This window comes from Nesoenas mayeri, assembly GCF_963082525.1.
Source record: "Nesoenas mayeri genome assembly, chromosome: 15".
Taxonomy (NCBI): domain Eukaryota; kingdom Metazoa; phylum Chordata; class Aves; order Columbiformes; family Columbidae; genus Nesoenas; species Nesoenas mayeri.
This window is the reverse complement of record NC_137559.1, coordinates 11921786-11948416: the sequence shown is the minus strand read 5'-3', so window position 1 is coordinate 11948416 and position 26631 is coordinate 11921786. Positions and strand designations below refer to the sequence as shown.

General features: G+C 36.6%; 1 protein-coding gene across 13 annotated transcripts in view; it reads left to right on the top strand.

The window, feature by feature from the left end:
- Window positions 1–298: 298 nt before the first annotated feature.
- RBFOX1 (RNA binding fox-1 homolog 1) overlaps window positions 299–26631 on the top strand; it is a gene marked incomplete at both ends in the record, with an annotated part of 262864 nt that continues 236531 nt past the window's right edge. For 7 of the 13 annotated variants that reach the window (XM_080354213.1, XM_080354212.1, XM_080354219.1 and 4 more), the window contains one exon: window positions 23311–23397. In XM_080354213.1, the coding sequence (XP_080210339.1) occupies window positions 23311–23397 (87 nt within the window). Of the gene's footprint in view, window positions 764–23310; window positions 23398–26631 lie in introns of those variants that run through there. The other 6 variants (XM_080354223.1, XM_080354222.1, XM_080354218.1 and 3 more) reach the window with 2 other exon arrangements.

The following is a 26631-nucleotide window of genomic DNA, read 5'->3' as shown; positions in this document are numbered from 1 at the left end:
AGTGTGTGTGTGAGTGTGTATGTGTGTGTGCAGAATCATAACAGGCATTCAGTCCCAGCTGGGCAATGACACTAATTGCCCAGATCTCATGGATGCCTGTGATGCAGCGCGCTCACTTTCTCTCCTTCCCTATCCTCTCCAGGGATTTTTAAAATGCAGTATTTGAATTTTGGTGAGTGGTAAAGACCCTGCCCTAGGACCCATTTGACAAATGAGAAGCTGTGCAGCATCAGCACCAGCCGACTGAGCCTCACTGAGTCAATCTCTCTCTCTACTAGTCAGCAGCTACTGTTGTGAGACAAGCTTCAGCTCCCTGTGTCATTGAGGAAGTTCCATTTGCTCATCAATAGGCTGCAGGCTGTGTCTTCTTTTTTTTCCTCTCTGTTCAAAATCCATAGTTTAAATCTACCAAGTTGCCTTAGCTGACAAATGAATGTAGGGATATAGCGCTGGGGGAAAAAAAAAAAAAAAAGGCATTCAAGAAATACTGTTTCTTACTTAAATAATCAAAAGGGAAAAAAAAAACGTAGTGACAAGATAGGGCAAACGTGCTTGCATGCAAGCCCCCTCACTTGTTCTACGTAGACTTCAGAGCAACACCATGCAGCATCCCCTTACGGGTGCAACCTGCGTGGCACTGCCGAACGTGGGCATGTGTCCCCAGCTCTCCTGTGCCTTGACTTTTATGTACTTACAGCAGGTAAGTTTGCTTAACTTTTTCTTTTCCTATATTGCCTGCTTTGTCAGCATCGTTGGGGGATTTGTAATCTTGGAGGTATTTTGTGTATGAATAGACTGTATAAATGTCTCCCACTGTGTGGAGTGAATGTTGTGCCTGCACTGAAGAATGGCGAGAGTGAGTAGAAAATATGTTTTAACAGAGCATCAAGCCTTTGCATTTTTTTGTTGTTGTTGTACTGTCTTTATTGATGCTGTTGATAGATATTTAACACAGTATTTTGACTGCTTTTCTTGTGGATACTGTAGCAGAGTTTCGGCTGTAAAGGACTGCTCTTTATTCACTTGCAGGCATAAATTATACTTCTAATGTAAATGTGCCCAATGGCAATTTTGTTTAAGCCTTCTTTGAAGCCAGGAATTTTAAGTCTCAGTTGAAACATGCTGCTGATTAAAATCAAGCTGGTTTTTAGTTCACCATTAAAAAAAAAAAAAAAAAAAAAAAAGAAAAAGGCTGTTTATAAAGCTATGTATGTGCAGAATTAATACTTCTGTCACTGAAATACATTGGAATGGGTTTTGAAAATGTTCTGCTATCAGCAAGTTGATATAAATTTTCAGTCCGTTTTTAAGATTTTTTAAAAAATTCATTTAATATAATTTTTGCTTCTAGGGTTTTTTTAAGTATTTCCATCCCTGTTCCTCCCCAATTTATTTACTACTTGATACCCTCTCTCTGTTATAACATGGAATAAATAACTGGATAATAACACAGTCTTTTTTAAACTAGTATTTTGGAATCACTGGTTTCTGCTTCTCTATTTTATAGCTGAGTCCACCATTATAGTCATCTAGTAGGTATGGAGAGCCAAGACAGATATATGTTATCATGCAAAAATTATTAATCCTGTTTATTCTGTTACTTTCTGCTGAAACTTAAGGGGAAAAAAAAAATTTTTGTGCCTAATGTAACAAATAGGGGCATTTCTTCCAACTTCCACTACAGTAGCTTATATGCATATTTACTTCCATGAAACAGTGTCTAACTTTATTTCTGTATTTAAAAATGCCTGGAAGATTTTTTTACAGTATTTCTTTTTGTTCCTAAAGGTTAAATAAAATAGATTTAAAGCTTACTTTTATTTCAGAATATTTTTTTTCTGTTAGTGTAGAAAGAACAGGACTCAAGTACTTGCAGGATGTAAACCCTTTTCTAGCTTTTTTTCTTCAATAGTGAAGTATAAACCATTTCTGACTTACAGCATGGGAGTTATAATCTTGTATACGCCATAGATTATAGATGTATGTGGGAGGGATTCATATATCTGCAATTAAAACTTGCATCAGATAAATATGATGTCTTTAATATTTAAATAAATGGCATGTCATAACTAAAATGTATGTTCTTAGTAGTTTTGTATTCTGGATACATTTTGGAAATGACATTTATAGATCAGCTTTAATGATCCAGTGCGACTTGTGCACTTACTGGGTGTATATGAAATATACTCCTCTATTCTGTTGGATTTGTTCGAGTTTGCTGAACAACAATCTGTATGTTAAAGATGCAGCTTTTGACAGGAAAAAAGTGAATTAAGGTGAGAGGTCAACATGGCCACACAAGGAGCTGGTAAAGGATAACATAAAGGTGAGGTTAGGTGCTATAATAGCCTCCCTGTGTGAGCTATTGCAGTATCATTATGCAAACACATCTATAGTATGGCACTGCTTTAAGGTTTAAGAAACTGTGCCACCATAATGATTACTTTAAAATAGTGAATTCCATCTATTCCATTTGAGAGAAAGATGAGAAGTGATTGCTAATGCACTTTACAAAGTGCTATATCTAGTGGATAATGTTTAACTCTTTAAATGGATTAACTGCCACGTTGAAAGTTTTTTTTAAAGTGTTGGCTTTCTCGTCTGGTTAATCCTATTGGCGGTTTAGAATCATTCTGCCTCTACTAATCACAATTGCATATAAGTTAAAAAGTCATCTGAATTCCTGATGATAATTGTGACAGGTTCAAAATTCTGTGCTTGTTGCTTGTTTTACTTGCTGGTTGGCATTTCAGTTATTCTGGATTCCTAGAGAGCCAGACGATTATCATCTTAATTGAAATATGATTTATTATTTTATATGTTTGGTTAAGTATTTGTTTAGAAATCAAGTTTCTTTATCTCAGAATTATTCAGACAGAGAGTACTGTGGTGGCATTACCTACAAAGCTAATGTAACATGGTTTGGTTTTTAAATAGGAAAGGATAAACAGTCTCTTGTATTTTCAAAATTCATTAATAAATTTCTAGCATGGCGGTCTACTTGATTTTTTTTTTTTTTTTTTGCACTTTTCTTATATCTGATAATTTCTAGCAAACCTACAAAAATACCTGTGTTTTATATGTTTATTGCTAATACCACAATTTCAGTGATACTGTAAATATTTTTCTCACCCTATAAAGTTGTCTGTCTTTCTTAAATACTGGTAACCTCAAAGCTTTATCTGGCAACTTAATAATTAGTGATTCTCCCGCCTGTGGACCCTGTGACCAGCAGCACACAGGCATGTGAACCTATTTAATAGAGCTTGTTTGCTTTTTTCCTTTAAAGTTGCACTTCAGACATGCCTGCTCTCTTGCACCTCAAATAAAATGAATTCAGACATCTGAATTACAACTGAACTCTCAGTTGTTAAACTTTACTGTCTCTTTAGAATCTGTGAAAAAAAATTACTCTCTTTATGTGTATATGCTAAATACGCTAGTGTTCTGGCACATGTAAGTTTTATAATCGGAAATATGGCTTTCCTGAAAGCCATAACAGGCAGTACGTTCTTCTCAAGATGAGCAAACCAATAAATATTTATGTAGCCAAGAGGATGGTGGTTTTCTGTGGAGCTGTATTAATCATTTGGGAAAATCTGTGTTTTGGGAGACATTTGAAATTGGCCATTTTATAATTGCTAAGCTAACACTGCCTGGTTAGTTTGTTTAGTAGAAATGGATACATGGTTTTCCACAGTGTACCCACAGAAGTGCTTTGCTACTTTGACTAGTGCTAGAAACTTCAGGTTTTGCCCTGAATCTTCCAGATTATGCTCCTATATAATGTTTTAAGAGCTAAGTGAGGAACTGATTTTTTTTTTTTTTAAACGCTTTGTGCATATAGGATCTTTCACCTAAAAACATTTAAAGCTTAACTGTTGAAAACACAGCTGAAAATAAATAGAGAGGCCTAGTTCACATTTTAGATAAGCTGTCAATAAGATATTCACTTGAAAACGCCAACAAAAACTGAAGGATGCCTCTGAGTTAGTTAAGCTATTTGAAATGGTCTGAAATTATTTGAATGTTCCTTTACTGAGATACTTGCAACTTAGAAATCCAGAAAGAGTTTTTAAACAACATTTGGAAGTTTTTACAGTGTCATTATAAAGATAGGGACAATTGGGAAAAGGGTAGATGCATTTGGCTTAGGATTTTACCTACTGTCAATATTTAAAGATAGAGGGAAAGGAAGCTCAGATTTGTAGTACACTCTCCCTATCACTTGGTAATATTTTATGGTTTTAGAAATTACTAAATAAATTTACTTTGTCTTCTCCTCCTTAATACAACACATCAATGCAAGAAATAATTTCTGTCCCCAAGCTTATATCAAAGGTATGGGTGAAGTAGTTCTTGAGGCAAAATTTTGACTGCCTGTGAACTGGGATTGAGCATATGTTAATGAAGGCTTATTTATGTTAACTAGTGTTTTCCTATGTTATATGTTTGTGTGGACATAGGGTTATTTAATTCGTATTTTCGGAGTAAAATAACAAAGTTAAGTGTTGTTTTGAAACCTCCATGTCACAGTGTACAGTCCCGCTGTCATTATTTTAAAATGTGTAATTTTTTTCTCCTGTTTAATGATGATAGATGTGCTTTGTTTTAAATAGTGAAATGGTTTGTACAAAGGGTAATTCCTCTTAAATGGAACAATTGCTCATAGTGGACATTCACAGATCGAAAACAATTGAACTGAAACTTCAATATCAACCCTTTCTCTCTTCAAGAAAGTAATCACGGTACAGCTCTTGTATCAATGATGAAAAGAATCCACCATGAAAACAAAACAAAAACCAACAAGCCCTCCATCTCTAGCCTAGCTATTCCATTAGTGCCTACATGGTAAATTAGTGTAATTTTATTTGGGCCCTAAGCATTATGACTATGGAGAAAAGCTGAATTCCCCACTCAGCTACTTATGTCATGTTTCTGGATCTGATGATTTATAGGATTCTGAAAGACTTTTTATCATGTTCTTTCTTCGTGGCTTAATTCAATGTTGATTTATTTGGTAGCATTTTCAATTGATGTAGTCAATAGTGTCAATAATGGAACGAGGATTAGAACAGATTATCTTTGTGCCAAAATTTTGAAAAGAATTTAAAAGGATGAACAATTCCTGGATACAGTTTACCTTTTTGTATAGAGCACAAGCACATCAATTGCTGAATGCCACCATTGCAGTTCCAGTTCTAAGTATGTCTTTTGCATTTTATACTTCAGTGAGTCTTCAAAAGATCAGGTATGTTGGATTCAGTGACTGATGTTCTATGATGACACTGTTTAAACCTATCATGAGAACACTGCCTTTCTTTACCACTTACAGTACTCATCCACTCTGTGGCTCTCCTGTAAAATCAGTTACTCTTGACTTTAGCTCGTGAAAATTTTAAGCATCTGTTAGCTTACCAGTTCTGTCTTTGCACAATTTTGTTTCTCAGTCTGCTATTTCATGACAATTTTTATGTGAATACATACAACCTCTGCTTATGACTGCATGAGTGAAAAGAAGTCCATGTTACTAATGCTCACTCACCATCTGTTTTTCTTACAGCTGGGCCTTGAATAATTGTCCAGTAGCTGATGGACTGAGGGCAGGCAATATTTTCAGGGCATTCTCACTCATTTAACCACCTTCGCTGCCCCAAGAGAAACATAGTGCTTGTTTATTCAGACATGTAGGGTAAAAAGCTGTATTTTGCCAGATAAATTATAGTACTCTGTTAGAACAAAAAAAGGAATTACCGTGGTACAAACATTGTCATGTGGGTGCATTTGCACCAACAGGAGCATTATGGCACTCTTAGGGAATTTTAGTATATGAATGAAACAGACCTCAAAAGGTGGGAGCATAATATTTACATCCAGATGTACTGTTAATGCAGAAGTAAGGAGTGATGTCTTGATGTTCTGTTTCTCTTAACTAAGGCAAATAAGATTGTTCTTATTCACCAGTAATCTTCGAAACTGGTATTTGAAACTCCACCTCTGTTTCAAGATCAATTCATGTGTTTACATGTCTTTTGTCTCTCAAGAGCTGTTTTGTTGTTTTCCAGAGACTAATGAGAAGTGGCTTAGAGATCAAGTGCAGTCTCATTCTGAATAAGAGCTAGTTTGGGGCATTTAGCTCCTGCCTTGTCAAACAAAGTCAGTCTCTTCTCACAATAGCGAGAGGAGGTGCTTTCGTTAAGTACTCCCCCTTTAAAATACTAGAAGAGAGAGGAAGAAAAGAAAAAGAAAAAACTCACCCAACCCCAAACAGAGAAACCCCTCAACCAACCAGAATCAGTTAAGAAGGCTGCTTGCTGCTTTGGAATATAAGAGCAAGAGCAGTTGCAAGGAAGCTTCCATGTGGCAGAAGCAGGTGAATATTTTTGACTTAGAATCATTGTTTTTATAACTGCGCTCTCTTAACAATTTAAAACACTTCGGCTGAAAAGTGATGGCTGGATTTTCTGTTGTGAGCTGTTTGTAAGTTGTCACTTTTCATTGATGTTTGCTAAATATGTAGATGTATGGTTATTTTCTGAAGAAATATGTGGTGTGTTCTATGCCAAGGAAAGTGTGCAGTGGTTATGAAAGCAGGATTTTTTCTCAGGACAACTAGTTGTATTTCATACAGTTTGTTCAGATTTTTTGACCAGTAGCCATGCAATACTAGACTATGAAGTTTTTTGTTTTTCAGTGTTTGTATTTCTCAACTGGTGAATAAATACTATCATCAATGTTAATATTCTGTTCAAAATATTTTTGAACTATTTAGTGGTTAGTATAAATGAAAGTGATGGAAATTGTGACACTTAAATTTATCACCGTGCTTTACTGAGTTAGAATAATGTTAGTGGAAAGGAGAAGTCAACACCCTCTAAGAATCCTTCAAGCTTTCCTGCCTTTTAAAGGTGTATGTGCGATTGATTTATCAGTTTTAAAGTGTGATGTGTAGTACAAGAGCTCTCCTGAGGAACTCCTGTCATTTCTTTGCTAGCATTGCTCATTTACCTCTGAGTTGCCTAGTGCAGCGCCATTGACTTCTTTTACATTTTGCTTCCCCTCCTACTCTGTCAGTGCAGCAGCCCAGTGAATTTAATTAGAGAAAATGGCATATCTAATGTCTATAGTATCCTGACTAGCTGTAGTTGGGCTTTTGGTCTTTTGCACTGTAGCAGGCTCCAGCTGTGGAGAGATCTCACTGTGTTTTGATCCTGCTCTTTCTCGTTGTGTTGAACACATGCAGAATCAAAATTAGATACTGTAGTAAGAACTGAAGCGTTCAGTGAATTATTTTTTGTTCACAGTGAGTCACTGGTTTTTATTTTTTCCCCAGATATGGAAAAGAATTGTGTGGTACTTTAAAATTGAAATACCGAAGATGTTCACATGCTCATGAATAAGAATGCAAGTTTTTCATTTTAGACCATTTTTTTAAATTTGCCTTTTGACACTTTACATCAAAGCACACATAAAATTGTTGGTCTTCCTATCTGTAACATCTCAAATAGGCCTTTTTTTTTGTACCTGTGCATAAATTTATAGTAACATCTCATATATACTTGTGAGATGTGCACATATTTATGAAATGCCTCAGTTTCTTACCGATTTGCACTAACATTTATTATGTTGTTGTTGTTGCTCAGAAGCCTACTTATTTGGTTTTGCTTCTCATAACCTTTTTCTTTATAGCTATCTTCATTATCTCTACTGAGTCCAGTATGTCTTCTATAAATTAAATATTTAATTACAGGTATTGATTTTAGGCATGAAACTTCACAAACAAGGAGTGATAAGAAGTTTGAAAGTATAAGCTTATGTTTTCATAATGGCAGTCTTTCTTAAGACACTGCGAGTTTAAAGTATTTGTTTGAAATAAGTTTCACTAAGTATTACAGTGGGAGACAAAAAACCTGTTAAAAATTCTCCCAGAGAATAAGATCCTGTCAAAACAGAGCTAGTGTGAATATTTGGGGGTGAAAAGAAGTTGAGCAGCCCATATATTCAATGAGTGTCCCCTCCTTCCTCAAGTTTTTTTTTCCTTGTCATGTATTGGTCCTATCTCTGGGATGTTACATGGCTGCATAGCTCAATTAATGCTCTATGGCAGGAGGAGGAAAAAAATGTCTCTCTTGTCAGAAGCGAAGTTATTTACTTTCAAAAGCTGACAGAATAGCACTGCAGGGGCTTCATTTATTTCTGTTCAGAATGTCATTATTGTGTAATGCGGAGGGACTTCTGCATGCATTGCAGGCTTATTCTTGTAATCTTTAGCCTGCTGGATGGCTGCAGAAGTGTAAAATGGCTCACTGGAATGTTTTCCCTATTCTGACTTTAGCTCATTCACTTTTGCAAAACTGCATTCCAAGAGTCTTAAATATTTACAGCTTAGATGGCGATAAATTTGTTTGTCGGTGGAGCTGATGCTCAGTACATTCAGAATAATGCTCTGGCCTAGCTGGAAAACTGATTGTATCCTTAGTTACCTTTATATCATGTCATTTTTCCTGATGGGTAGCATATGGTCTGAGACTGCTTTTTCAGCATTGCTCTCTCTCTGTCATACTCTCTGTTTTTTCCAATTCTAACCCCAAAAAGAGTATTTCAGTAGAGAATGTTTTATAGAGACTACTTGTTACTTAGTTTTGAAGTCTGAAAAAGCAAACTTTTTAGTTGTTGTATTGCACATACCTCAGAAGCAAGAGAAGTAGTTTTGATGTTCCCTCTCCGAGTTCAGTGTGTGTCACTGCAAAAAACACTGGAGAGCTCAGAAACTGCAATTCCAAGAGGTTTAGTTTATTTTTCCTTTTCCATTGCTACCATGTTTTCCAGCTCTACTTAAAATACTGCGCTTAGCATGTGCACGTGGAATTGCCTGTTGCTCTGGGGCAAGATTTTTGGTATACCTAAAGTAAAAAAAACACTGATGCAGCCAACTTCAGGATAACTTCAGGAGTTCTTTGTACCCAGACATTGCCCTTTCTACCTGCTTTTCCTGCTCTTCAAAAAAAAAAACCCAAAGCTCCAATGGAAAATGACTTCATTTGGAGAGGAGTCGCCTTTTCAATGATGGTTGATTTGTTCTTTTGTGTTTGCTAAGACTAACCCCACTTTCAGTACATTTTTTTCAGTTTATTTTCTGGTTCAAAGTGGTAAACTAAACATGAAAGAAAAAACCAAAACAAAACAACAAAAACAACAACGTTTATTCATTAGTAGATTTCATTTGAACAAAACCTGTCTTGAAATGAAGGGAAAAGGATTCTACTTCTAAATGGGCTGGCTTGCTTCTTTCCTTCTTTTTCCTTCCTTTATTTGCAGACACAAAATCCAATAATTTTCTCTTGCAGTTGCTGGGCTTGGGGGAGAAAAAAGAAAGGAAAAGCACAAAGCTACTGGGAAGCGTCAAACATGGAGAATGATGAAGTACATTTCATAGCAGCCAATTCCAACCCCAAAATCCCTGTTGTGCAGGAAGGCTTTCCAGCTCACACAGGAAATTCAGCCATTGCACAGCACAGTATTAATGATTTATACACACCGCATCACTGCTTTTGTTCACTGGCAGAGCCAGGTTGTGTTAATAAAGGAATTTCAGGGAAAAGGGTCCCGGCATGCTGAGTTGTTTTGCTCAATGCGGTGGATACTGCCTTCATAAATCAAAGGAATTTAGTGCTTTATAACCTTTCAGAGCTGCTGAGAGTGTGTTGTGTGTTGTGTTTTTTGTGGATTTTTTTTTTTCTTAATCTGGCTCACCTAGGAATATTTTCATTTCTTTTCCATAAAGAATGAATGAACTACTGGATGAGATCTATCTCAGCTGTTTTAGGGTTGATTGGTTTGCTTCACAGTGGCATTATACTTCCATTTGTTTTCCATTTGGTATTTATGCTTTTTGGTGTTGTCTATGGAAAGAGGTTAGCATGGTTTTATTAACATAAAGAGATGCAGATCACATTATATTCTGTCTTGTTACTTAGGAATAATTAAATAAAATGTACAGACAGAATGTTTGCAGTAAACAAATTTTGTCTTCTTCATATAAAATTTTGGAAAATAATAATGCTTATTAAAGCATTTATAATTTTAAAATCAAGATAATTTTTAGTAGCAAAAATAGGTATATTATTTTGCAATAAATGTGAGTGTTAATTTTCAAAGTTGTTTTTTTTTTTTTTTTAAATCTGGAAATGTCATTTCCTAATAGCAACTGCAGGATTGCACACTTCATTTTGTGTTTATTAACATAACGATTGTTTTCAAATAGTGGATCGATATTGATATTATGAAAGAAAATATATATCTACATTTGATTATACAAATGAAGATAAAGAAGGATGTTCTTAAAAAAAAATCTCAAATTCTGATCTAAATTAGAATATTAAGCAGTGTTACAGGCCACTCTCCTAGAAAATAAACACTTGGTTTGATACTCGTGGAATCTAATCTTTGCTTTCTATTAATGTTTTACAAAAGAGGGGCTAGAAAATAATTACAGGGAACGTGTTTTGCAATTAAAGGGAACGTGGCTTTCCAGGGGAATCTCAAGCCGTTGTATGACGCAGCAGGCACAGTGGGTTTAGTCCATTTGGATCGGAGTCTCTGATTCATGTAGGTTTTGTCTAGAGAAAATGTGACTGCCCTGGCCTGGCTTTGTCACCGAAGAAAAACAGTTCCCTCCTGGCTTTGGGGAAGTCAGCAATGTGGGAATCAGTACTGCAGAAGTTAAAGTTATGGAAAACTAAGAGGAATTTTTTGTTTGTAGTTTGTTCCGTAGTCCAAAGGCAGATAAATACCTTCTTTTCCATTTTCATCACTGGTTTAAATATCACAGATTAATGTAAGGCAGGTGCCCCGTAAATAAGGTTTATGTTTACAGAGAACCATTTTTGTATTTGTTTGTCCTCTGTTATTTGGGTGTGTGTGTGTTTCATTGTATTTAATTATGTCTGTGAGGCACAAGACAACAGTCAACATCTGCTCTATTGTTTCCTTGGTTTACAGATAGCTTTGATGGGTTATTAAACAATCTCTTTTTCAAACAGAAACAGGGAAACAAGCTGCACCCATATTATGTAATTTTGTAAAGGTACATTATGTAATTAGTTGTCTAGTGTTTGCACAATAATATTTTATTTTGGTTGAATAAATGCTACTCCATTAAAAATATGTTATGATCTTGGGCAGTTTTACTTAATAGTGAATTCATAGTTTTTAACATATGGGATGTTGATTTCACCACTACTAAACTTATTTATATATGAAATGTATGGTGAAATAATGCTCTTGAGTTGTGGATGCTAATACAAAAATTAGAAATGTGTGTTAACTTTTATTTATTACTGAAACAGCTACTTATGAACTCTTATTGATTACATAAAAAGTATTAATTTACTCATTTTTGAGTAAAAGTTCATACTGTTGCCAGAGAATCAGTTAGGGAAGGCAATGCTCAAACTGTTTTTGCTCTTAGAGATTCTACTCAGGGTAGAACAATCCTCAATACTCCCCTGCCTAGGGAAGTTGTATTGTACGAGCAGGGAGTCAACACTGTAGAACTTGACTCTTCTACCAATGGATGTCCTGTTGGGAGAGCGCTTGTTTCATTACCTGTGTTGGGTTTTTTTTCGTTTTAATGTACTTGTCAACTGTTTTAAGTTTCTTTATGTAACACTGATGTCCACTGTACTCTCCCTGGATGGATGAGGGTAAATCACTGAAACATTTCATCTATAGATCATGTGATTATTTTTGCCTTGAAAATAAAATGAAGAAGAAATATTTCCAGATGCTAATGATGAACAAATCCTAAAATTAGGCCTTCTGTAGCTTTTATCATTACAGAAAGTCACCTATTAAAAATGTTTAAGGCAGAACATGCATTTGTGGTGTTTCAGTGGCTCTTGAGGTGCCACTGTATACCATTATGGGGCTATAGCTATCTATAGCTGTTTCTTACATGTGTACACTTCAAGCCTTTGAAATGCTGTTAGTGTAATGTGGTTGTTTAGTATACACAGGTTTTCCATTGAAATAAAGTTGTTCAATATCATTTTAACATGAACTAAACTACCCCTTGTATATCTGTAAAGAACTGGAATCAAAGGAAACAAAGGTGTATAATAAACACAGTTACTCAGAAAAGTATACATTATTAACAGTCACGTAGGACTATGGTCCAGGTGCTTGTTTAAATGTCATTTTACAAAATGGCATTCTGTTTGTAGCATAGGTTGGAAATTCCTCAATTTTTTAGTGTAAGGGCTTGTTGGAAATACTTTGTAAGCTCCCTCTTGCCTATCCACATGCATCAACAGCAAAATACGTAAATATGAAACAGAAATCTCAAGTCTGTTCCTTCAAGTGGCAGTGAAACGTTCCTCAATAGATGTGGAGGATTGCACATGCAGTTTTGAGTCTCCACAAACATGTGACAAACGGAAACTCAAATAGGAACTTCTAAATACATATTTCTAAAAAGAAGGAATGCTATGGGAATGCTGCTTGTAGGGAACTTTGGGTTTCTGGAAACACCTTGAAAACAGTGTGGGGTATGTGTGGGAGGAACTGGGTTGGTTTGGTGTGGTGGTGGTGTTTGTGGTGTGGTTTTTGTGTATGTGTGTTTGTAGTTTTGTAGAATGTTTATTGCTAAATGGTTTGATAGGGTGTCTCTCTTGGGAACTGCTTATTATGAACAAATAAATGTGTTTGTATACAACCAAACCAACCATGTAGGTGTCCTCAAATGGATGTGTGGGAATGGAGCATTCATGGGCTTTTTTTCTAGTATGCAATGCAGAGGTGGATTTTAATGGGAAAGCAAACCAGCAACAGAATTTCTGCTGGGGTAGATCGACACAGTTTATTGACTTCTGCTATGGGTGTTGTCGTTGGCTTTGCTGTAAAATTAATGCATTGTACAGTTTATATGCCTTTTCTCTCATCATCATATTCTGGTATATTTTGCCTCAGAATAGTTGTAAGTTAGTTTTAAGTTTAGCTTATCTGCACTAAAATTATGCAAGTGGTTGTGTTGCCCACGTTCAGCAGAGAATGAATCTTGAAACTGCTTTATGTAAACTCTTAAGGGAAAGTTATTTTTACAGATTTATGAAGTTAGAGCAGGCGGCATCTCATCTGTGATAGGGTGGACATTGGTTATTTGCAAAGCTTCATGAGGAATTAGGGCTGCGCAGCACAAAACTGTTCTGTATTTTGTTTGCATGATTTTAAAAGAGCTAATCAGGGCTGAACAGTAGAGGATGAGAATTCAGGAATTTTAACCCTTTACTAGTACCACAAATGGCCAAATAGATCAGTATTCAACCGCGGTTGTTAAATACCTCTGAAAATAGTTTCTGTAAGAGTTCACTAGTCCCAGTTGACTCATGAACTATCCTGAAATCTGACAGTTCTTTAGAAGCAGCTATGTAGCACTTTTCTGTCATTTCCAATTATACCATTTATAATCCAGATGTGCCAAAGTTTTTTCTGTGGGAACAAGAAGATATGAACTTTGAGTGAGGTTCATGTTTGAGCAACACAGGTCAAAACTTGAAGGAGAATATTACATTTCTTATTTTCATTTGTTCCTGGTATTCACTGACACACATTTTGGTGTTTTGCTTTTTTACTGAACAGTATCATGGGTTCCATTTCTTCTTGTTAGGAACAAATCACTATTGAAAAATCATGAGAAAAGGTTAGATGCTCTCAGTCAAAGAGTTTGGGTTAAATATTTGGTGTCTGATCCTCCTATGTTGCACTGCAGGAGAATTGAGTATATCTCAGGTCTTATGAGGAGAGTACTTACTCTCTGTCTTATTTCTTGCAGCAATAAAATCTTACTCATATCCAGCTAATGACCTTAATATCAGCTTAAGTCAGCTAAAGTACTGATTTCAATAAAAATAGAAATAATCCTCTTCTGTTGTCCTTCTCTGCACAAATTTACACCAGTCCTTTGCTGGCGCGCTCCAAGGGCACTGACAAAGGTTGATTAGAATCTAAATGAAGGTGAGATTAAAAAGACCATCCTTTATTTATTCCCTTCTAATATAAAATGGAATTAACCCAAAATAAAAAAGTTGTTAAGTGGATGACAGGAAAGGCTCTTACCATCTGGCATTGATACAACAGCGTTAGGGTTTTCTGTACTTTGGTGCTTATTCTGTCCTCAGCTTTATTCTGATCAGTAGCATGATCCCCATAGGTTTACATTGTCCTGAGGACAGTGTTGTGAGAGTTACCATTAGAAATCAAGTATTCACATGAATTCAGTATCCACTGGCCTTGCTGTACAAAATCACCTGTTTGGTAGAGTAGTTGTTTAGAACCAGAATGTGCAATGGATAAGTAGAATACTGTTTAAGATGTCTTGGGGGAGGGGAGGAAAGAAAGCACATGATGTGATTTTTTAAGGTGAGATCTATTTAGTGTATTACCAGGAAGCTTTGTTGAAGTTTGATCCAGGGAACTTTATTCTTTCAAAGCCGTTTTCCTGTGTACTAGCTGTTTACGTGAAGGTGCCTGCAGAGAGTACCAGAGCAGTTCCACTCCCGTAGACTTGGCCTCAGTCACAGACATTTAGACTATGGGCAGATCTGACCCATCTCAGGAAAAGGCCAGTTCTCCTGTGCTGTGTGATCTGTTGGCTGGATAAACTCTGCACAGCAGCTGCCTGTAACACTGAGTTTGGGAGTGATGGCTGAATTGCTGACTATGGGATTAAGTATGTCTTCCAACAGTTGCGTTATGAGATACCTACAAAACTGAATTGATTTCAGATATAAAGTAGCAATTAAGTTAAAAAAGCTTTCTTAACTTAGTGGTATTCAGATTTGGAGGCAAAATTCCAATCAACTGTGCCTTCTGATGCTTTCAGCAAATCCTGCCTGCCTCAGATTCTTGACTAAACTTCAGTACGCAGAAACTATTGCCGATGTCTTAAATAGAGCTGAATTATAGCTTGCTTTACATCTAATGCCTTCAGGTCTTGATATTTTTATCTCTGGAGAGTATGAAACTTGTCAGTTGTGAACAGAAAATTCCCTCTGATCCCTTTAAAGACCTGTAGGGTCATTATTATTTTGGGAGTTGGGTAGGTTATTCCTCCAAGGCACCCTGCTCACTTAGGATATCTACCCTATGCTGGTTTCTGCAATCAAACCACTGCGCTTGGCATAGTAGGGTGCTTGAATGATGTATTTATACAGGCAGGAGGCATGATTTAATACCATCTCATGATTCACCATGCAGTCCTATTAATATGAACTTTACTCAGGGGAATGAGTAGCTGTTACTTGTCAGCAGATCCCAAGTGTATTAAGGGGCTGAAGTTGTATTGAAAGATTCTCACAGTGATACTCTGCTGTTCCCAAGGGAAGAAAATGAAAACTGTGCTTTGATGAATAATGAATGTGCTAATTGAGGTCAAGAAGAAGTCATAGCTTCCTGTGATACAGTAGTCAGAGTAGCCTGACTACGGCAGTAGAGAGAAGTCTGTTTGACCAGATCTGGCAATAAAAAGCTGTGCCTGTCATCTCCACACACCCAACGCCTGATTGAGGACAGTGACAGGCCGGTGGCTTGTCTGTTCTAGAATACACTGTTATATTCCTGAGATCCTGTTTTATGCACACTGATATCAACAAGATGACCATGAGCTGATACTGAAACTGCTTATGTGCTCAAGTATTGGCAAAAATCCTGTGTGGACTCGATGATGATCTACCATGGCATTGCTTGAGTATATCAATAGGATTCATTAAGAGTGGATATTGATTAGAAGTCAGTCTGTTCCTGATTTGCAAAGAAAAATACATTTTGTTGTTGCTGGTCTGTATTTGCAAATAAGAGCACCCCAACAGGAAGATTACAAACCGTTCCTACCTGTTGGCAAAATACATGCAAATATACGTATTTCTTGGGCATCTTATATCCCAGCACATGAAACAGAAAAATAAATAAACGAGATGTGAGAAAGTATGATAGCAATACATATTTTGTGAAATACGTATATATAGCCTGGCATTTTTAAAAATAAAGATATATGTGATACCACTTATCATTTACACCACTGGAAGACACATGTCATTTTCAATAGTGTGGCCATGTAACTGCATAATATCAAACAAGCATGAGATCTCTAAAGTGTCTGTTCTACATTTCATGCAAAATTTTCAAAACTGCTTAACTTCACCTTAGATTGGAGGCTTATCTCAATGTTTTAAGAAATGACAGATAAAGTCAAGAGCAGAGTAGTGAAAGGTATCTGAAAAAGTCTAGAGATAGGAAAGAGTTTGTTCTTACAGAAGCCAACATTGAAATCACAACTGATTTGGTACACTATCCAGCCAATAGGAATTATGTACTAAAAGCCAGTATGAAACTCTGTAAGAAAAGGAAAGCAATGCAGTGCTCATTAATACATCAGAAACATGGTGAAGACCTTTGCAACACATCTTCGGTGTTTTGAATAGGTAGTTACGTACACCTCTCAAAATCAACTCTTGGTAGTTAAAGCAACAGTATTTTCCTCCAGTTTGGCAGCTAGGTCTTTTCAGATATCCAGGACAACAGGAGACAGAGCAGAGTTGTACAGGGCCATGGAACTGTTCGTGGACAGAGCTGCCGTACAGGTGGCTTCTGTCACTGTGTGTGCTGCACCACTTTTTGTAGCTTCAGGTGTGACTTCTTGCATAGTCTAACGTTATCCTTCTTCATAGTTAGGTGCCCAGCACATTAAATTACTGAAGTTCCCAGATTCATTCTGATTTAGTTTTGACATGAATGCTGGTACAAAACACAAATTTGGTTGGGATTCAGAATCTTTCTAGTTTATATGAAAACTAAAAGTCAAAAGGTACCTGTAGCTGGTTTGTTTTTTTTTTTTCTTTTTTTCTTCAGAGAGTAGTGGTTCACAGATTGTTCTCTGGTTTTGTGCCAGAATATGTATGGATGTTGACAGATCCTTATGTTTCTGAGATAGCCAAAGGGAAGTCCAGCCACAGAGGCATCCCTTAACTCCATTTTATAACCTGCTTCCTCTCTCTAGCCTACTTTTATTGACTATGTAAGTGAATGTGTTTTGTGACTCACTGAAGGGTAAATCACTTGATCTACTATCAGGAGACAAATATATATCTCTAGCAATCTAGTCTAAGCAGGAACTGGAGATTTCTAAGTATGTAGAAGAGGGTAAGCCATTTATGTAAAAATCCCTGCCTTCACATGTTCCTGAAAAAGGGAAGCTCAGTAGCTGAAGTGAGTCCTTGAAGGTGATGACAAGTGGTTGCTGAGGCAGTAAAAGGATGTGTTGTGGAGCAATGCAAGGAGGAAGGGAGAAGTGATCTTTTTGGGAGCATTTCAAAAGAAATGCAAAGTAAACATGCCATGCTTTAGCCAGGGAGGTATTAGAGCAGCAGGCAAATCACTGCACACTGCTGACAACAAAAATAGAAAATTTGGAGTTAGTGAAACCAAAGAAACAGGATTGGCCAAGGTTCAGCTTGAACTGCAGCTATGTTTTAAATTGCTCCTACAAGCTAAAGTAATTTTCAAGTAGAAACTTTAAGTTTGGAAGATAAATGTGTTAATAGCAAATGTGATGTATCCCACAAGTGTTTCACGTACTTGAAAAAGACGCACTCTCCCAGTTTTACATAGTTTTTATAGCTTTGCCTTATACACTAGGATAAACTGAGATGTATTATAAGCTTGACAAACTGACAGTATCTGCCATACTTATATCAGAATGACATCAGTAGATACCTTTGATTTGTATATGTGATATTTTCTACTTTAAAAGTCACTAAAATATCCAGGTTGTATTTTGGTTCTACTGTTAAGTATAATAGGACCTGGCTGGGGAGCTGATACGTGGCATGAACAGTTCCTACATGTACTCAAAGCTTTGCTTGGAAGAGTGGAACACAGTCAGCAGCTGAGGACAGGGGTCAAGCCTGGCTAGTGCTTCTGGTGCCATTAAACAGCGTTTGATCCCAGATGGTTTTTGCAGAAAGGTGGAAATAGTCTTTGGAAGACTAGTTAGAAAAGTTAGAAAAGCGGCATCAGTCATGGTTGGGAGGGTGGGGGAAGACATGCAGGACAGCTCTTTCTGTCAACTAATATTCCATTTAATGTCTGGGTCTACTTATCTCAGACAACCCTGTTCAGTGTCAGCTCATCTCCTCTTTTGGAGCATGCATGGTGCTGATCTGGTAACACATCTTTAGAGACAATAAAGTTTCTGTGGGTGGGAGAAACTACCAGGAGACTTGGAAACTACTTTAGCCTCTCAGTGATGGGTTTTCCTTTACCAGAAAACCACATCTTAAAGAGGAAATGGAGAACACTTAAAGAAGAATAAAGGTGGCCAGAAAATGTAAGACTTGAAGAAGAGCTTAAAGGAATCAAATATGCCATAGCATAAGCTATGAAGGGGGCACCGAAGTGGCACATGAATTATTTATGATCTGTGAGATGGGAAAGTTAGGCCGATGTGGGAAGGAAGTAGAAATTATTTGAAGTTTGTTGGTGTTATATAGCATTTGGAAGAACCATTGCTTGTGGTATTTGAACAAGATATAGGCATTAAGAAGAGTTAATGATTTGGAAGAAAGGTGGTCTAAATAGATTACTTCTGTCAGGATCTGATTAGAGCGTACATCATTGATTGGCTGATGACTGCATTGCAGGGATCTGCCTTTTCCAGGCAGTGTGTCTCCAGGGAAGTTGCTAAAGTATTTTTTACCTTGAACCGTAGCAAAACTAGGTGTCTGCTTTTGCCTGGGGGAATATTTTGGTCATTGTTGAATGCACCATTGAGGTATTCTGTGCAGGTGGGATCAAAACCTTGGCCCTTTTTCCATCATTTTCATTTTTCTTGCTGTGCCTTAATGTGTAGCCTGGTTTTCAGACATACTTCTGGCCTTATTTCTTTGCGTGTGCATCCGTACTGCACAGCAGTCTTCATTTCCTTCCCATTTCAAATGACTTCTTAGCAAGTCCTCAGTGAAATCACTCTTGGAGCACTTCTGTCAGTAGCTTCAGTTCTATGCTAAACCATAAGAGCATTAGACTGCTGGGCCCAAAATACTTATGTATTTGGTGACCTGCTGCTGCTGCCTTAGCTTGCTTAACCTATGCTGTTCACCTTTAAAACCAGCTGCTTTCTGGGAGGCAAGTTCGTAAAAGGACTGTTCTGTCAGATTTTGGAAGTTTGTTCAGTCAGTTTATGTCTGGAATAATTATAGCCTTTTACCCTAATCAGTTCTGTGATTCTGCGAATTCAAATAATGTCTTGTATTATTAGTGCAAAAATAGTCTTTAACAAGTTTAAAAAAAGTATGTATTCTATTCTATGAACTTCTTAGCAATGTGACTGATTTCTTATAGTGCTGCTAATTTTTAAAACTGCAGGTTCATTTTCATAAATGATATCTGCCTTTTAGCAAAATTCTGCAGAAATGAAACAAATAAGATTCTTTGATTCTATTTGTGTGTATATATATATTTTAATATAAAGCCAGTGTTGATTTATTTTATTGTGTTTTTCACCTGTCTTTCATATTTTAAATCAGTTTTCAATTTCAGAAGATCCTTGAAAAATAAAAAAACAGTCTTTGGGAGCTGATAGCTGAAAGAAACATATCTTCCATTAGCATACTGAAAATGGCTTAGCATTATAGGTTTTTTTCCTAACAGCATTAGAATTTTCTAGAATGTAATGGAAGTGAAAGCAGTATAGTTGTTTAAAATAGATGATCTCCCCTTTTCCACCCACACACACTTAGTTTGTTGCAGGGACTAAGAGTTCCTGGAGTAGACATGAAGTAAGTGCTGTCACCATCGGTGGCTTTGGACAGATGGTTGATGTGCGTCGTACTTACCATTCTGGCTTTGTCCTAACAAAAACATTTAGGCCCATGCTTAACCTTAATCATGCTAGAAGTCCTGCTAAAGTGAAACAGAATTATTAGCATATTTAATACTCTTCTGGCTCATTCTATGAGTCCTCAGCACTCTTTATGGTCAAATTTCATGTATTCGATATATTCTTGTAGAACAAGAGTGACTGTTAATGCTAACTAATGGTGAATTGTAAAACTTCAATATTTCGTTTTTGTGTGGCTGGGAGGGAGAACAAACGTGTTACTATGAACTGGTGAAGCTGATGAAGTCGCGTTGGCGTAAGTTCAGATTTTGGCATGGGGCGGAGATGCAAGTAAAGCTGTATTGTACTTCTGTGGTTTTGATTCACAGAGGTTTGTGCGAACTTAGGTAGCTGGTGCACACATGGGACATCATCAAAGAGCCCAACCAGAAAGTCAGAGCTTGGATTTGGAGTGCCAAACAGCTATACATTTAGAAGCATGTTGTTATAGTGAGGCAAGCAAAGCATCCTTTCATTAAAACAGGTAACTACAGTTTATTTTCAAAGTTTATTTTTATATATTACAGTCTGGAATGTAGTAAATATGAATGCTTTTTAGACATTTGTTATTTTCATTATTCTGGAATGTTTATACTGCTCGCAAAGGACTGTAAGCATCCTGCTGTAAGTTGCTGAGTTCAGACTGCTACTGTGTCCTGGTTTTGTTAAAAACAAGACTAGTTCTCCTTTAGTGATTTTAAACCTTTAAACCTTGACACACTGCTATTGCCATCGTATAATTTTATTTTATAAGCTATGTTTTTTGTTACTGTGGATTTGGAAGGCTTTTCTAGACCCTCACTTTAGTCAACAGCAAAATACTTTTTTAAATGATGAAATATTTTCATCCTAAATTTATTCATAACTATTTTTTTCTGTATTTTTTAGTGTGCCAAGACTGTCCTTAGCATAAACAGTCTCTTCCTCCTACTGTTTTCTTCCCTGCTCACAGATTGTTTTGCTAGGATAAACAAATCAAAATTTCTTAGCTTCCTGTTACAACTTAGAGGATTTTCTCTACAGCTGTTGTAGTTCAATTTGACTTTTTTTTCCATGTGGATGAAGAGAACTGTATGCTATTGGAAGTATCTCTAGGAAATCAAGTAATTATTGAGGAAAAAAAAAAATAAGAAATACTAATAATTTGCCTTTCCATAATTGCATCACACTAGCAGCTCAAATTCCTTAAATAGATGCAGTGAGGTCCTGCTTTTCTTCCTCCTGAATTTAGAACTGAAGTTTCTGTTATTAGCAGAAGCATGATGTTAACTTCTGTGCTATTGAATTTCATCCGTAAGGTTGAGCGATTCTTTCTATGGAATATTCTTATCCTTCTCAGTCTTGACAGTACCTTCCAACTTTGTCGTCAGGAAATTTCCTCAGCATGATGCCTTGTGCCAAAATAATTAATGAAAATGTTAAGCAAAACCTGTCCCAAAACAGATCGCAGAAAACCTTCCCTTGGGTCTGTGCTTCCCTGTACAAATCATCTTGCTCTTTAGGTTGTCTGACATCTTATCAAATACATACATGCTGAAACAAGAAAACAACTCGGTATTTTACAGAGCAATTTAACAATCCTTATTTATGTCAGTTGTCCCACTGGAGTCATTTGAGTAAAGCTTGCAGAATCCATTTTGTAATCTCCATTCTAGGTGAAAGAAATCTCTCTTCAAATGCAACTCAATCTGTTAGACCAAATGAAATAGAATACTTTTAAGTGAGTCGCAGTGGCAACTCTCTTTCTCATATATACCTTTTGTTTATATATTTCTGTATGAAAGAACTGATTTTTGTATAGGAATTTATGAAAATCTTTTGGCAAAATCCATGATGTGTCAGCCTACTGTGTGCTTAATAATTAAACCACAGGGTTCTGTTCTTTAATAAGAGCAAGAAATATGACTAAGAGCTAAGAATAGTCAGATAAGTAGCGTGCACAACGTTATCCTCAACAGAAAACTGAAGTGATTCTGTAACGGGAGATACAAGTAGGTAAACATCACTTCATCATGTGACAATCGCTGTCCTCATTGGCAGCCTCTCAAATGAGCATCACAGAGGGTCACAATTCGCCAGCTAAAGTTAGAAATGGTATAAGGCTGATAGTAATGAGGGCCAATGTGCAGCTGCTACGGTAGATTTCTAAATCACGCAACACGGCTGCCTTGATACATGGGAATCAATTACTGAAAACCTTTCACGATGGTCAAAATGTGACATTAAATAATTGAGTATCACATCAAATCTTGTCTGCAATTAGTTATCTGGAAAAGTAATTATGCAACAAAATCAAGTAGCTGAAATTAGTGATGTGAAGCACCCTGGTTATTCAAAGACTGCAGGAGAAGTTTGTGTTTTCATTTTTTTTAACTCGTAACATGAAGTTTGAAGCAGCTAACTATTTCTTTATTGATTTAAATAAAAAGTCTTGTTCAATTGTAATTCCTGTCATTAGTCATATCTGAAATAGAATATATATTGCACATGAAACAAGTGTTAGTGACTAAGTTGGTTTTGTCTAAAGTAAAAATGATTACCTGTGGAAGAGAATGTCTTGCAAGTAGTACACTGAAAAGCAAATCTGTTTTGTTTAGGGGAAAACCAGCCTAAATTTCACCCTTTTGTCTCTTACACTGAGAGTGTGAGTTTAATTGGAGAACAACTATGAAACACGCTAAAGGTCAAACTGATTCCTTTTAAAAAAGCTGTGATAAATGTAACAACACAGATGTTATTAAAGGTTAGAAAAGCCATTAAAATATAATTTCCGTTAATAGAAGTTGTTAGCTTGTATTAACTCAAATATTCAAAATAAGCAAGAAGCATGTAATGAATCAAAACAGAAGATGTATCCAATATAGCAGACTGAAATTTTAACTCTCACATAAATATTGTTTAACAGCTTGTAAGTACAGGGAAACATTTATTTATGCAATCATGATAAACCTGATTATTTTTCAATGGCTTCTAATAGTAACTGTTGTCATTTATGTGCCAGAACTGATAGAAAAATATTTCTAATCAGTAGTTCTGTACAGAATTTGATCTGTATGTGTATAGTCCTTAAAAATCTGAACTGATAAAGAGTAGTTGGTCAGTCATGTTACTTAAGCTGGTCCCAAAATAGCACCTTCCTTTTTCGGTAGAGCTAGGTTTGCAGCTGTTGTCTGTATCTGTTGTCTCTGAAGAAAACTTTAACATTAAGAGTTGCTGACGTCAATTTTTTTCTTTTTTTTACAGCTGATGTGGGCTTTGCCCCTGACAGAAGTTATTTGGTTCTAGCTCTGAGTTTGGAAGAAGTTGGTATATAGATTTTCCCCTAACTTTCAATTGATGTGTTTAGCTTTAGTGGGAGTAATACTATCACTTAAACCATGTTGTCGTCTCAAGGAGTTTTGCTACATCCATGTGGAGTGCCAATGATTCTGCCGGCAGCACCATACTTCGCTGGACTTGTTCAGGTAATGCAAGGCCACTTCCAACAAGCAACTTAATTCTAGTGCACTTAGAGTAATAATTGGAATTTTTATGGTTGAGAAAGCAAACACTTTTAATACAGGCAAAAGCTCTCATGTAGTCAGTGAGAAGACAGTAGGAAATCAAAAAGATGGATCACCCTAATCTGTGTATTGACATCTCTCATGGCTGAATAAATGGTGTAGTTGAGCTATATTTGCTTGTATTGATTTGTCTGCTGTTTAACATTCATGCCTTTGCTTCACGAGGTTGACCACAGGGCAGAGGATTTGCTATCCATTCCAGGTTTCTTGAGGGAGTCAGCATTCCCATAGCAGGTCATAAGACAAAGTAACTTACCACGATGTGTTTAGGTTAAGTGTTTCAGCACAGCAAATATGAATAGTGTTAAATATGCATTAATTCATATGTTTTGCATCACACTGAGTGAAAAAGAGATTGTGTTTTTGTGTATATACAAATACATCACCTTCACGGAATCCTTATGCACATCATATTAATTCATTTGAACCTTGAAAGTGTAAGATCTTGCTTCAGGGCAAGAGTTCTGTACTTTAGAAGTTAACTAGCAATTACTAGATTAGTTGTTGTTGTTGTGTTGTCTGGTTTTGATTTGATTTTTATCAAAAACTGGTACTACTGAATTTTCTGTTGATAGGATTTTGACCAAATCATGTAGACACTCATTGAGCAAGAAGTATTCTCTTATTTACAGTATTAGAAGATATTAAGAAAGAATTCAAGTAACAGTTCCAAACACTGAGAAAAAGAAAAAACAGAGTACCCTCTAAATGGCAGTAGTTAGGTATTATGCATTAGCAGGGTCAAGAGGCACAGATGTATATTATGGTGTTTCTGTGTCATGCTCATGATCAATCAAATTAACTATGGAGGAGAGGCAAATTTTGATTATTCTCCTTTACTACAAGTTAACTGGCATAGAGGGGCAGTCACAGCATGAAACATGTTTTTCTTCATATAGGTCTGTTCAGCAAGCAAAGCCTGTGTGTTGTGTTCTTCTCTTTAGGCTTAATATCAGACACATGTCTAAAATAGAAATATAGCATTTCACTGTGGCCACTGTCAGGTATTGAAAATCTGTCTTGTGGGACATGCAAGCTGATGCTATTTTTTTAATGCAGTGAGACATGGCAGCACACTGGAACACATCAAGCAGGCCTTCATATCCATTAGAATTTGGGGGTGAAGGTCGAACGCTAGAGCTCAGTCAGACCCTGTGCCATCCTGTCCAATAAATAATTACAAGCAAATCGTGCCTTTCACTCTATGCTGATTGATGTTGAAATTGCTTTTGAAAGTTCTCATAAGTTCCTGTTATAGATTAAGTGCCGGTGTAGGAAAAATAACTGCACCCAACTGAAATGGGTGAATGTAATCAGGTTTAATGGACTCGAGAGCTTGTTGGGAATTAAATAACTATTGATTTGTTGGAAAGTTGCTGTCATTACAAAATGCCACTCTGGACGCATTATCCAAGCAGATAGATTAGAAGAAAGGGCCCTTTGAAAATTCGGGATGCCTTATTTCAATCTTTTTTCTTTCCTTTCTTTCCTTAGAAAGCTATATCCAGGCCTATGCTACTCTATTAGCATAAGTCTGAAATAGTCAAGCAATAGAAATTGTTCTACAAAACATAGGCATCTTTACAGTTACAGTTGAAAAGTGTTTTTCAAATGGATACTACTCAAGTCTCCCCTCTTCTCTTCCTCTCCCTAATGTCATAGCCCGAAACTGCATTTTGGAAACAAATGTTTGAGTTATTCTCTTAGTGGGTAAACTAGAACATTAAGTGGTTTAACCACTTTCTTACCTCAAGCTTTTATCTGCATTTGCAGCATCTGCAGTCAGCTTAAGATAAGAGAATGCTCATTGTTTGTCTCTTAGATTAAACATAAGTACCCAAAATAAATAATCCCAAGGACACTTGATAGGCATATTTATATCATTCTCTTCTAATCAGTAATTACATAACGCTCAGAACTTTTCTGGAAATTTTCTTCAAAATATGCCTTGATAAACTGATTACACAAATAGATTTTTACCGGGTTGCAGGTTGAGAGCTACAACCCTGAATTATTTTGGAATACAAGGCTGTTTAAACATTTTAGAGGCTTATCAGATTGCAATTTATTTACTTGCATGGATCTCTACAGAAAGTAGATGTAATTCTGATTAGGGATTCCCCATGATTTCCAATTGGATTGACATCTGGATTGCATATGAAAACAGAGTATTATGTAGAGGTTTGGGGGACTATTTCGGGTATTTTTAATGTTTTTGTTGCATGGATGAACAAGAGAGCTCTGATCTCTGCGGAGGACTGTTAATCTTCAGGGGTTCTGCACCTTCAAGCACTGTATATTATTTTACTTCAAGCTGTGTATGTGCAGCCTTTTCCAGCCTCTCCTCCTAAATTCATCAGCAAACTATCCTACATCCTCTCCTTGCTTTTGTCATACCCTTGTTTACAGAGTACTGGAATGTGTGAAGCTCAGGACAAACAAAAATGGGGAGATACTATGAATACACCTCTGGAAACAATTTAGATAAACAGCCGTGTGTATTTTCCCAGTTGCATGTAATTTCCTACCAGGACTGTTTGTATTCCTCTTACTGAGATCATATGTTTGGGTGAGGTAGTGAAAAATGGAATGCGTATGTTCTTGAAGAGAGAGAAGGTAGTTGTTCACAGTTACAGATATGTGAAAATGTATCAAATTATATTAAACATACTTGCAAACTTAGGTATATTTATTTATTGGAAAATTAAACTTCCAAAAACTTATTAGAATTATGGTATTATTATGGCCTGTTTTTTAATGTGAAAAATCAAATATTTTTTCCTCTCCCTTCTTACTCCTGGGTGAAACACTAGGAGCAATAAAAAAATCACATGAAAGTACAAATCATGCATAAATAGCACCATGCCTCATGTGGGTGGAGCGGTGTTTTCTGGACATGGCGCAGAAGATGTGCAGGTGGCTCCCCGGGCTGTCACAGCCGCGCTGCCATGAGGACCAGAGCAGGCACTGCGCTCCAGCAACTGCGGATGCTCTGGACAGCAAGCGCAGCTGTGTGTCCAAACTATCAGGCTGCTGCTTCTGCCATCTGAGAGTAAAAAAATGCTGTGAAGGATTAAGTGGCAATGCAGTAAAAGGCTGCTTATCCTGCCCTTGGTTCACACCCCAGTTTTGTGA